This window comes from Thamnophis sirtalis, unplaced genomic scaffold, assembly GCF_051295495.1.
Source record: "Thamnophis sirtalis isolate CommonGarterSnake01/CBP01778 unplaced genomic scaffold, rThaSir2_p1.2 scaffold_8, whole genome shotgun sequence".
In the NCBI taxonomy this organism is placed as follows: Eukaryota; Metazoa; Chordata; class Lepidosauria; order Squamata; family Natricidae; genus Thamnophis; species Thamnophis sirtalis.
The window spans coordinates 68,089,522-68,101,653 of NW_028261388.1; the positions used below are offsets into that span (position 1 = coordinate 68,089,522).

Below are 12,132 nucleotides of genomic sequence, written 5' to 3' on the forward strand. Positions count from 1 at the left end.
CAAAGTAAGCAACAGCCCCAGCCAGCTTGGCTATTCTCAAAAGAATGCTGGAAACTGTTTAACAAAAACGCAGAGCTACAAATTTCCCATCTGATACAAAGTAAATCAGTGTTATGTCTATGGAGGTTCTCAAATATCCAGGTCATAATTGTCTCAAAAGTGCTTTTTCCAAAAAGCAATTGGACTTTCTTGGGTTTGTTTTCTTTAAAAACATTACACTTCCAAGAACTGTCTTCATTTCTACCTGACTGGTTGGGAATATTTATATAAATCTTTCTATTCCTCACCATTCAGTTAGAACTGAAGAAGTTTCTTGGATGAAAAGCTTAATGTTCTTAAAGAAAAAAAAAAAGAAAGTCCAGTTGCCTATTGGAAAAAGCAACTTTGGGATAAATCAGTTTTACTATCTCAAGATTGCAAGTAAGAAGGCTAACCCCTAAAAGAATAGCAGAGATGAATTCTGAACCAGGAAAATCAGAGTGGTGTTCAATCTATTAGTCAGTATAATAATAACTCTCAAAAATATACAGTGTATGGTTTCCACTGGCCCGAGTAAAAGAACTAGATATGGACAAGCAGAAAAGCAGAAAAAGTAGTCCTGCTGGTAACAAGGAATTCTGAGAACCAAGTGTTCCACGACTATAAGAAAAAAATCTTTAATCTATTATCAGACAATATTGTGACTGAGACCAAACTTAAAAAATGGGTTGTCATGTAGAACAGTGGTCTCTGTTCTAGCAAAGCTGGCTGAGGAACTCTGGGAGTTGAAGTCCACAGGTCTTAAAGTTGCCAAGGTTGGAGACCATTGATGTTGTAGAACATGGGACAGAACTGTTCAGAGTTTTCCAAAAGGCAAGAAACAAAACAGTAGTATAAATTATAACAAAGTAGAATGTGGCCAGATATCAATTTTTTTTATAGAAGTTAGGGTTGTTCAAGAATGGAAGGGACAACCTATGTCTGCACTGAACAGGTGATCTGCCGGCATGCAAACTGTCAACTCCAGCTGATTTTCAGCCTTCTGGAGGGCCAGGAGAGGCCACTTTCACCCTCCCCAGGCTGCAAGAAAACCTCCGGAGCCTGGGCAGGATGAAAATTCCCCCCCCCCCGGCCCTCCAGAAACTGGAAACAGATTGTTTCTGAACATCCAGTAGGTCCGTTGAGCCCTTTTTCTGTGCTCCCCAGGCTCTGGAGGCTTTCCTGGAGCCTTGGGAGGGCGAAAAGGGCCTCCCAAGGAGGAAATACCAAGCTCAGATTGGAGGCGAGTAGTGCAGCGTGCATGGGGCGGGAGCGTGGGGGGGGGGGTTGTGCACGCATGCATATTGGTCGGGCACTTTGCATTACGGGTGCTGGCACATACGTGCCCTATCACACACACACCCTTGCATTTTTGGTACCCAACAACAAAAAGATTAGCCATCTGCTCTAGAGTTTTCATTTTTATGGTATTGGACCTGGGTACTTGAGAGACCGCCTGCTGCCAATTACCTCCCATAGACCCGTTAGATCGCACAGGGTCGGCCTCCTCCGGGTTCTGTCTACCAGCCAATGCCATCTGGCTACCACCTGGGGGAGGGCCTTCTCTGTAGCAGCTCCGGCCCTTTGGAATGAACTCCCCGCGGAGATTCGGACCCTCACCTCTCTCCAAGCCTTCCGGAAAGCCGTCAAAACCTGGCTGTGCCGGCAGGCCTGGGGTTGATGAGTTCCCCTCCCCTCTCAACTTGTATGGCTGTATGACTCTTGTGTATTTTAATTACGTGTATTGTGTTTGTATCCCCTTTTCCCCTTTTGAGTTGTTCGCCGCCCTGAGTCCCTCCCGGAGAAGGGCGGCATACAAATAAACTAAATCTTAATCTTAATCTTTTAGACCAGTGGTCCCCAACCCCCGGTCCGCGGACCGGTGCCGGGCCGTGGAGTACCTGGCACCGGGCCGCGCAGCGGCCGGGGGCCATGATCGCTGCAGCGCAAAGGCTCCTGGGCTGTTGCGAACAACGCCCCCTCACCCCTGCGCGCGCTCAGCGGGCCACGGTAAAATTATCAAAGGCTGACTGGTCCGCGGCGATAAAAAGGTTGGGGACCACTGTTTTAGACTACACTTTTTATCATATCTCTCTGAAAGGAACAAAATATCTGAAACTTTTTGTGTGAATGTTACTAATACAATTTGAACTGGCAAATTAACGAAATGTAGTTTCCTATATTATTTCTTACTGTTCATTAGTAAAATATGTTGAACAATTTTAGCTTCATTTTTGTAACTATAAGTAGAAAAAATATTGGAATATTTTTGGAATATATATATATGCATGCTATTTTGGGGCCATGCATAATCAAAAATGAATTTACATAAGAACCAGACTTCACACTTTAATCTTTGTACATATTCCAGCATGTTCCAATTGATAAAGATCTAGAAAAGTCTACTACTTCCCAAGATATTTTCATGCACTTTTATAGCACAAAGGTAACATCCATTTATAAAGTACCTTAACTGTGTAAAACAACTTACCCACTAGTTCCTGGTCTCTGAGCCTGAGAAAAGCGCCAGTCTGTGTTAGGTTGTGCTTGCTGGGGGAAAAAAAAACATAAAGAGGAACATATTTCTATTTTTCAATTTAAGCATAGTATCCTCATTATTACTACAGAATATTAAACAAAACTATAACATATGGTTAGTTTATGCTTTGAAACTTTGAATTATAAACAATATGCACAAGTATACAATGACATTTTCAAGCTATTTCCAAATGGAATATATGATTAAATAGTCTGCTTAAAAATGTTTGCTTGTTTATTCAACAGCACTTCAGTATCACCGCAATCTGAAATATTCTCTAATCTACTAGAAAAATCATTCACAAAAATTATACATAGATGAAATAAAACATGAAACAAACTTGAAATAGCATAATTGAATATCACCAATAATGATTAGGGGAGGATTGATCATGAAAGAGAATTGTTTCACTATATTTTTTTTACAATAGAATGTGGATGGGTACAGGGGGGAAAAAAAGGGGGGGGGGAGATTCAATAGAAACTTAGTACATATAGGTAGTCCTCACTTACCAACTACAATTGGGACCCTCAGCTCCATCACTAAATGATATGGTTGCAAACTGAAACACCATATGACTGCACTTAACTAATGATATTAGTTCATCAGTTCCAGCTATAATCATTAAGCAAATTACTGCAGGTTGTCATGTGATCACAACTTGTGACTTCCTGCCAGCTTCCCCATTGACTTTGCTTGTCTGAAGGAAAGGTCACAATCAATGTTGCAAATAACAATCACCAGACTGTGGGATATAGCAACCATCGTGTGTGTTAGTTGCCAGGTGCCCATATTGTGATCACATGACCACAGGGATTCTGTGACAGCCACAACTTCAAGGACTGGTCATCTCCTTTTTCAGCACCATTTTAACATCAAATGGTTGCTGAAGGAGTAATTGCTAAGTAGGAACTACTTGTAATAATGTTTAACATATCCACCACATTATTAAAAGATATCCAACAAGTTAATCACAGTGAAACTTCTGAAAGTTTTGCCAAGATAACTTCAGGGATTTGCTTCAACAGTCTCCAAGAGTCAACACAAAGAGACAAAACAAAACTTAAATGAATGGATTTCTGAAAGCAGCAGAAACATATTTTTTCTGTCTCACTGAAAAAAGTTATGCTTCTTTTCATGAAAGCTAGACACCAGTGCTTCTACAATTTCCAAAACACAATTTCTAACCAATTGTAAGTGGGCACAGCCCTCATGGATGTAAGTTTTCTGTGTCAGCTTCTGAGGATTTCCCCCTGATGCTAAGATCGTGTATATATTACTTCATATATGTAAAACTTCTTTTAAAGTTCTTTTTTTAAAAAAGAAATGCCTATATAGCACACTACAGCCAATACATAAAATAATAAAACAACTTAAAGGCTACCTGGATTCTGTTCAGTAAAATAAAGTTCATAGAATTTGCAAATCTTTCTTTAAAGACCTAAATCAAACTTTGTAGAGTCCAGTTCTACAGCACTGAAATTCGGCAGCAAATAACAATTGTGACAATTAGTGGAGGTTTGTGTGGGCTCATGGATGGTCATTTTAACAGTGAAAATGGCTACCCTCTGAAAAAGCAATAAAATAAGCAATCATCTTCCCCCAAGGATAAATCTGTTATCCCTGAATATTTGGTGGGGGGGGGGGGTAAAGTCTCATAAAGTAGAAGGTAATTAAAAAGAAGTAAACTCAAAAGCAAAAGGAAGATATTTGCCCTGTCGAGCATTTGAGCCCAGGTACCTGAATTTCTTTGGATAAATAATTTTGTATGTTTGTATAATGAATAATAAGCATTAAAATTTTGCAACAAAGATTATTCTGAATACCGTTTAACAATCATATAGAGTGATAGCAATGTGAGAAAGATGAGAGCATTTTATGAAATCCGCAACACCTTAGAAATCACAACCCCTTGCTAAAAATGAATCATCAGGCATATTTGCAAAACTCCAACTGGAAGCAAGGAAATAAATATCTATCCCACAGTATCCTTTCAGGGAACCAACCATTTGCTGCACAAATAACTGATAATTGAAGGAACTTCATCTGAATTTCATTTGCTAATTTTTATTCATCAATAAATTTACTACCTGTTCCTTATCTAAATTGACATTGAAGCCTTCTTGACACAGTAACAACACCAAGAACTTTCTATTAAAGGGAAAACAATTTATTGGATTATTTTAATACTTTTTATTGTTGATTTTAATCAGCTTTCTGAATTTTCTAGATATGATTTCTGTTTTTAAATGTGCTTAGCTGCACTTAATGCTGGTAGGCCTTGACTTATGATGTTTGTTTAATGACCATTCAAAGTTAAAACAGTGCTGAAAAAATATTTATGACTGGTCCTCATAATTATGACTTTTGCAGCATCCCTGTGGTCACATGATCACAATTTGGGTACTTGGCAACTGGTGTGCACTTAAGATGGTTGCAGCATCCCAGAATCATGTGATTGCTACTTGCAACCTTCCCAGCCATCTTCCAACAAGTAAAGTCAATGGAGAAGTCAATGGCGCCTAATGATCCTGTGATTTGCTTTACAAACACTGCAAAAAGATAGTAAAGTTGGGTGTGATTCATTTAACTACCACATCCCTTAGCAACAGAAATTCCTGCCCCAAATGTGATCATAAATCAAGGACTACCTGTAAAAGAATCAAAATAGCAGTTACCAAGACCAGGATCACTGACAAAACTTCATTCTCTTTTAATATAGATGTCTCATTGAGGAGCAAAGACAATTGTCAAAGTGGAGACAAATGGCAAAACAGGTTATTTATAACAAAGCATCTAAAATCATTTGCAAAAAACAGTACAAAACTATTCCCTATCCATGAAGATGATATCTTCAGGTGAAATAAAAGTTCATGGCAGAGTTTCTGTTAAATATAGACTGCAAATACTTGTATATCCCTATAGATATATATTTATATAATGTTCTAGCATTGTCTTGGTGTATCTTACCGCATCAGAGGGATTCTGCAAAGCACTGCCTGTGTGTTCAAAGGCAAGAATGCTTTCTGCTGTAGTGGAATGACTGAAAGGTTTAACAAAAAAGAAATCTCCCTGCTCAGACATAGGGGAGAAACAAGACTTGTAGTTCTGAGCTCCAGCTCCACTCACTTCAAGGTATCTTATAAAGCCTTCTGGATTTGGATACCCACTGATATTTATAGTAGATTTCCGGTCTGTCCTCCTACTACACCAGTGTGATACAATCCAGTTCGGGATACAGAAGCCAGATTTGAAGCATCTGGCTCCTACAATAATCATCATTACACAAGACACTAGAGAGATAGCCACAAGAGAGATGATAAGATAAAGAGTTAAATTTTGAGCCCTGGCAGGTGACTTGGGGAGAAGGTCCAAAGACTTGGTAAAGTCCTGTGCAGCATTATCCTCTGAAGAGATTATTAGAATCAATGATGCTGAAAGAGATGGCACCCCGTTGTCCTTAACTTCTACCACCAACCGGTGAGAAACCCCAGGTTCCCTCAGTGTCCGAGTGACACGGATCTCTCCTGAGTGGTCTTCTATTTTGAAAGCATTCACCTCATTTGTCTCATGGAGCAAATGGTACGAAACCCATGCATTATGGCCACTGTCAGCATCCACAGCCACTACTTTAGTCACCAGATATCCAGGTTCCACTGGGATTAGAAGTGATTGATGAAAGGAAGAACCTTTGGGAACTTCTGGGTGTACAATTACAGGTACATTATCATTTTGATCCACTATGAACAGATGAAGAGTGCTTGTGCTGCTTAGCGATGGGGAACCTGAATCTTTCACCTCTACTGAAACTTGAAATACTTTTTCTTGCTCATAATCTAGAACCCTGGATGTGTAAATACTGCCATTCTCTTGATTGATGTGGAAATAGGTTGAGATGGGCAAGCCGTGATTTCCGGTATCCACAATGGAATAAGATAGCTTGGAATTGACACCTACATCTGGATCACAGGCCGACACAGAAAAGACTAGAGTTCCAGGAGATGTATTTTCCTCTACATGGGCGGTGTAGGAAGGGATGGAGAAAGTGGGTGCATTGTCATTGATATCTGAAACTTGAATTAATATATTTTTCTCAGTTGACTTTTGAGGTATTCCAGAATCTGTTGCTTTAATTGTGATACTGTATCCAGCAGTCTTCTCTCGATCAAGTGGGCCATTAGTCACTAGTGAATAATGTCCTTTAAATGAAGACACCAATTTAAATGGTACACGTCTTGGAATCTCTAAGCGGACTTGCCCATTTTCCTCAGAATCATTGTCCTTTGCTTGGATAAGTGCAATGACTGTTCCTATGGGTGCATCTTCTTGTACTGAGCTAGAAAGAGTGGTCATCATAATCTCTGGACTGTTGTCATTAACATCAACAAGTTCTACTCTAATATTGCAATGACCTTCCATAGCAGGGGATCCCTTGTCTTTAATGTAGATGGCTATTTCATATGCATTGGCTTCTTCATAATCCAATAAAACTTTTGTCTTGATTTCCCCCGTTTGAGAGTCCAGACTAAACACATCAAAGAGTTTTAGCTGTACACTGCTGCTGGATTTAAAGAAATATTCAACTTCTCCATTAGGTCCTTCATCTAAGTCAGTAACATTGAGTTTTGTTACAATAGTCCCCACCTGGATATTTTCCTCCAAATAAACCTTTGATACAGGTGGTTCACACACTGGGGGATTATCATTTGCATCAAGAACATGGACTGTTACCTGAACAGTGCCTGACTGAACAGGATTTCCACTATCTAGGGCAGTCAAGATTAAATGATGGGTAGCTGCTTTTTCCCTGTCCAGGAGCTTTTCCAATACAATTTCAGGTATTTTGACCCCATCTCCTCTGATATTGATACTCAAAGCAAAATGTTCATTTGGACTGAGCTCATAGGTTGCAATGGAATTGGAACCAGTGTCTTGATCTTCTGCAACTTCCAGCCGTAATCGGGTGCCTAGGTTGGCAACCTCAGTGATTTCTAAAGAAACAGTGTCATTTGGGAATCGGGGGGCATTGTCATTCACATCCAAAATCTCCACCTCCACCCGGTTAAGTTGCAATGGATTCTCTAGCACCAACTGAAAAGGAAAAGAACACCTGGGGCTGGATTTACACAGCATTTCCCGATCTAACCTCTCATTGACGAGTAACATGCCGTCTGCCAGGTTCACTTGGAAGTATTGGCGCATTCCCTCACTGACCAGCTGCAAGCGACGAGCACGCAGAGTCCGCACATCCACTCCCAGATCCTTGGCAATATTCCCCACGTAAGAGCCTGGATCCTGGTCCTCTGGGATGGAATAGTGAATCTGCATGGAGATGAGATCTGGCAGGGAAAACACTGAAGCTAAAAATAACAGCAGCTGCCATTGCAAATTCTGTCTGCTATCCATGCCTGGCTTGCTTCAGTCAAAAGGATTGCAGCTTCTGGCTCTGCTGCTGCTGCTGCTGCTGCTTCTTCTTGCCGGGGGTTGGGGGAGGTGGGTGGGTGTGCTTCCCCCCTGCTTCTAGATACACTCCGTCCCTCCCACCTGGTGACTCTGGGATGACCCGAGAGGGGCAGTGCAGCCCCCCAAAAAGGATGCTGCAGCTTGAGAGGGAAAGGAGGGGAAGGGGAATAGATTTTCAAGCAGCAGCAGCAGCAGCAGCAGCAGCAGCAGCAGCAGCAGCAGCAGCTCCTCCTTGGCAAAATGGAAAACAGGAAAAAGAGCTCTAAAATGGATACTAGCAATCCCCTCCTCCGTGACAGCACTGAAGTCCCTTTCTCAAAATACATCCCCCCCCCAATACTTTGTCCATCTCCAGAGCCACCATGCTCCTCCTCCCCCTTCTTTTCCAGCACAGCAGAGAGAACTGTCCCAAGGGTGCTGTTTGCCAAAAGAGCTTGCACACACTGCCTGGCTGAAAAAGCTGATATCAAAACTATACAAGAAAGGCAGAGAGAGTTGCTTAGAATATAAATAATCTCAGAAAAAAGAAAGACAGCCTCCCAGTCTTAATTCCCAATCTCCCCCAAAGCAATTGGAACAACATAGATGCCTAAGGAAGTGAATGAATGAATGAATGAATGAATGAATGAATGAATGAATGAATGAGTAAATAACCTATATGCAGCCTGCTAGACAGACAATTCAGAAGGCTTCAGGGTGGGCATGTGTAGGTTAACAGTAGCTATGCAATAGATTATTCATTCATTCCCCCACCCTTATCTCTTGTGCACAAGAGACCATAAGATTTGCACTGAACCCAGGGCTTAAGTAGAAAATTCTCACCTTATGAAAGAAGCTGGCTTCAGTTAGATTGCTGCAAGAGGCTGCCCTAAGAGTCAAATTAGGTTTCATAAACACAAACTCGCTGATATCTGATACAGGAGAAAAGCAAGATCTGTATCCTTTGACTGGAGGTCCTGAAGTGGCTACCTGTACTCCAATCATGGCATCTCCAGGGCTCAGCTGATAATGATAATGTCCTGTCATGTGATCTGGGACATTTTCAAGTCCACTAGCTTTACCTCCACAGCATCCAAAGATAGTAGATGTTGCAAGAGCATTACAGTGAAGACATCTTGCTCCCAGGGCCACCAAAGCAATCAACATGATAGTAGAAATTGCTGCCAAACAGATAATAAGGTATAAAGTCAATGTGGGCGGTCTCTCACTTTCCACAGAGTGTGCACTTAACCCTAGATACACTTCAGAAGTGCTCTCTTCCAGGAATATGATCACAGTAACTGAGGTAGACATGGAAAGTTCTCCTGAATCTTTGACAACTATGACTAGTTCCTGGGTAGGATTGTCTAGGTCCTGTATTATTCGCAGAGTCCTCATTTCCCCACTGTGAAGACTTATGCTAAACAGACTAAGATCTGTGGCTTGTTTTAGATGATAAGAGAGCCAAGCATTTTGCCCAGAATCCAAGTCCACAGCAATAATTTTTGTGATTAAAGCTTTGGCCATAGTAGATCGAGGGATCCTGAATTGTACAACTGAATCTTTTCCAGTAAAAGGAAACTGAACCTTTGGTGCATTGTCGTTCTGATCTAGTAGATAAATGTGCACCATAACTCTGTTGCAGAGAGAAGGAGAACCACCATCACAAGCTTCCACCTGAAACTGAAAATGATTGGTACACTCATAATCAAAAGAGCTCTCTGCAAAAACTTCCCCATTTGTTGGGTTAATGGAGATGAAAGAAGTGAGATCTTCAATCAGTTCTTGTCCTGGACTGGACAAAACAATGTAAGATAGCTGGGAATTCTGATCTTTATCTGCATCTGTTGCAGAAACCTTAAGGAGAATCACTCCTACTGGATTGTTCTCTTCTATGATGACCTCATAAAATGACCTGTCAAACTGAGGTGGATTATCATTAACATCTGCCAGAGTAATGGAGAAAGATGTCTGTTGCAAGAGAGATGGATTTCCTAAGTCAAAGGCACAGATAGTGATATTGTATTGAGAAGAATTCTCACGATCCAGTTGCTCACCAATGAGCAAGGAATACTGGTGCTCAAAATCCTTCCGAAGTTTAAAAGGAAGATTTTTTGACAAATCACACTGGACTTTCCCTTGATCCCCAGAGTCTCTATCTTTGACATGTATCACAGCAATTACTGTGCCAGGAGGTGCATCTTCACTCATGGAACTGGAGAAAGATGTGAGAATGACTTCAGGGACATTATCATTGACATCTGTCACTTCTACAATAACACTGCAATGCTGTTCCATGGTAGGGGAACCCATGTCCTTAGCTTCCACTTCAATTTCATATATGTTGGCCTCTTCAAAATCAAGAGTCCCTTGAACGCGGATTTCTCCTGTGATATTATCAATAGCAAATATTCTGCACAAAGCTTCAGAGTTATGACTGCTGAGGGAATACCGTACCTGTCCATTAGACCCTTCATCAAAGTCGGTTGCATTCAGTTTAATCACCAGTGTCCCAGGAGGAGAGTTTTCTACCAAGCGTACACTGTAAGTGGGTTTGTCAAAAACTGGATGATTATCATTAGCATCCAAAACATGGACAGCAATTTGCACAGTGCTAGATCTGGGGAATGTGCCCCCATCTTCAGCTGTCAAGATCAAATTGTGCATAGCCACTCGCTCTCTGTCCAATGTTTTCTCCAGAACTAGTTCTGGGAATTTGGTGCCATCGGTGCGTGCCTTCACATTAAGGCTGAAGTTCTCATTGATGCTGAGGTGATAAGTTTGCAAAGTATTTGTTCCTATATCTGGATCCTGTGCATGTGGAATAGGGAAACGGGCACCCAGGGCAGCCAATTCATAGATCTGCAGAACAATTGTGCTACTTGAGAATTCAGGAGCATTGTCGTTGATATCCAGAATCTCCACTTCGATGCGATAGAACTCCACCGGGTTTTCAATAGCAAGTTTAAGATGCAAGAAACATCGCAGGTTCTGGCCACAAAGCTGCTCTCTGTCTATTCTGTCATTGATTATTATGATTCCAGTGTTCACATTCACAGAGAAATACTGGAAGTCGGAATCGGAAAGCACCTGCAGATTGGCAGCTGCAAGCTTTGTTACATCCATTCCTAAATCCTTAGCAAGATTTCCTACAAAGGCTCCCCGAGTAAGTTCCTCAGGGACAGAATAACGGATCTGTGCAAAACAGTCACTCAGAAACAGACAGAAAGCAAAGGTATGTAAGAATCCCAAACGCCAGGCAGTTTTTTCTGGTCTGAGCATTTTCAGAAATCCACAGCAGGAAGGTCTAAAAATTGCAAAACAGGAGCTATTTATAGCACAGAGTTCAGCTTTAAAACCCTGAGAATCTCACCACTTATCCCAACGAAATATGCATTATATGAAAGAAAGAGGGTCTATAGTCAGTATTTACCTCCCTCATTCATTGTTTTGGTTTGAGAGAGATTGTCACTGCTATGGAGGGAGTGGTACGCACGGCAGGTCTTCAGCATTAACTGCCTGTTCATTCGCTGAGACTGCTTTTCTATTTATCCAATCAGCAGAGCCTTTCCCAGGACAGCAACACAAGCACCAATCCCTGTCTGAAAGCAGCTACTGTGTGAAAAAGGACCGCGTAACGTGTTTTTTTTTTTTTCAAACCTAGAGACACCAGGCAAAAAGACAGGCTGTGGAAAACACAGCCTAACATTTTGTCCCATTTTGGCTTTGTTCTAGCTTATCTGACCACCAGAAGAATTAACAGCATGGAAATATTTGTTCTAACAGCACAGCTGGCTCTTCCTATATTTTATGTGCAGCAAAACAGCGAATTTCTCATTTTCTATCAGGAATGACAATTAATTAAGGCTAGAAATGGCTCCCCATCCCAACGTACCCAGTTAATTATTTCTAGAATGCTGAATTAATGCAGAAAATACATATTCCATTTTTCTAATAATAAACCACTTGACAGGTAGTAGAGCTCTGCCATTGTAAATATATTAAGAATGAAAGAAAACCTGATTTTGACAGCATTTGAAAAATGATATATACAATTATTAACATTTGAATTTTCTTCTCATTCTTGCCCAAATCAAGCCACTGCTCCCCAGTTCCTGGTTCCGATCATAGAT

The 12,132-nt window shown here is 41.1% G+C and overlaps 1 protein-coding gene across 1 annotated transcript in view; it reads right to left on the minus strand.

Annotated features, from left to right (window-relative positions):
- The window catches only part of LOC106552518 (uncharacterized), a 36,169-nt gene that overhangs the window by 17,412 nt on the left and 6,625 nt on the right, over window positions 1–12,132 (minus strand). Inside the window, exons 2-4 of the mRNA XM_014070814.2 lie at window positions 8,843–11,359; window positions 5,528–7,879; window positions 2,510–2,568 (exon numbers count right to left, since the gene is read on the minus strand). Of these exons, the coding sequence (XP_013926289.2) occupies window positions 2,510–2,568; window positions 5,528–7,879; window positions 8,843–11,359 (4,928 nt within the window). The remainder of the gene's footprint in view (window positions 1–2,509; window positions 2,569–5,527; window positions 7,880–8,842; window positions 11,360–12,132) is intronic.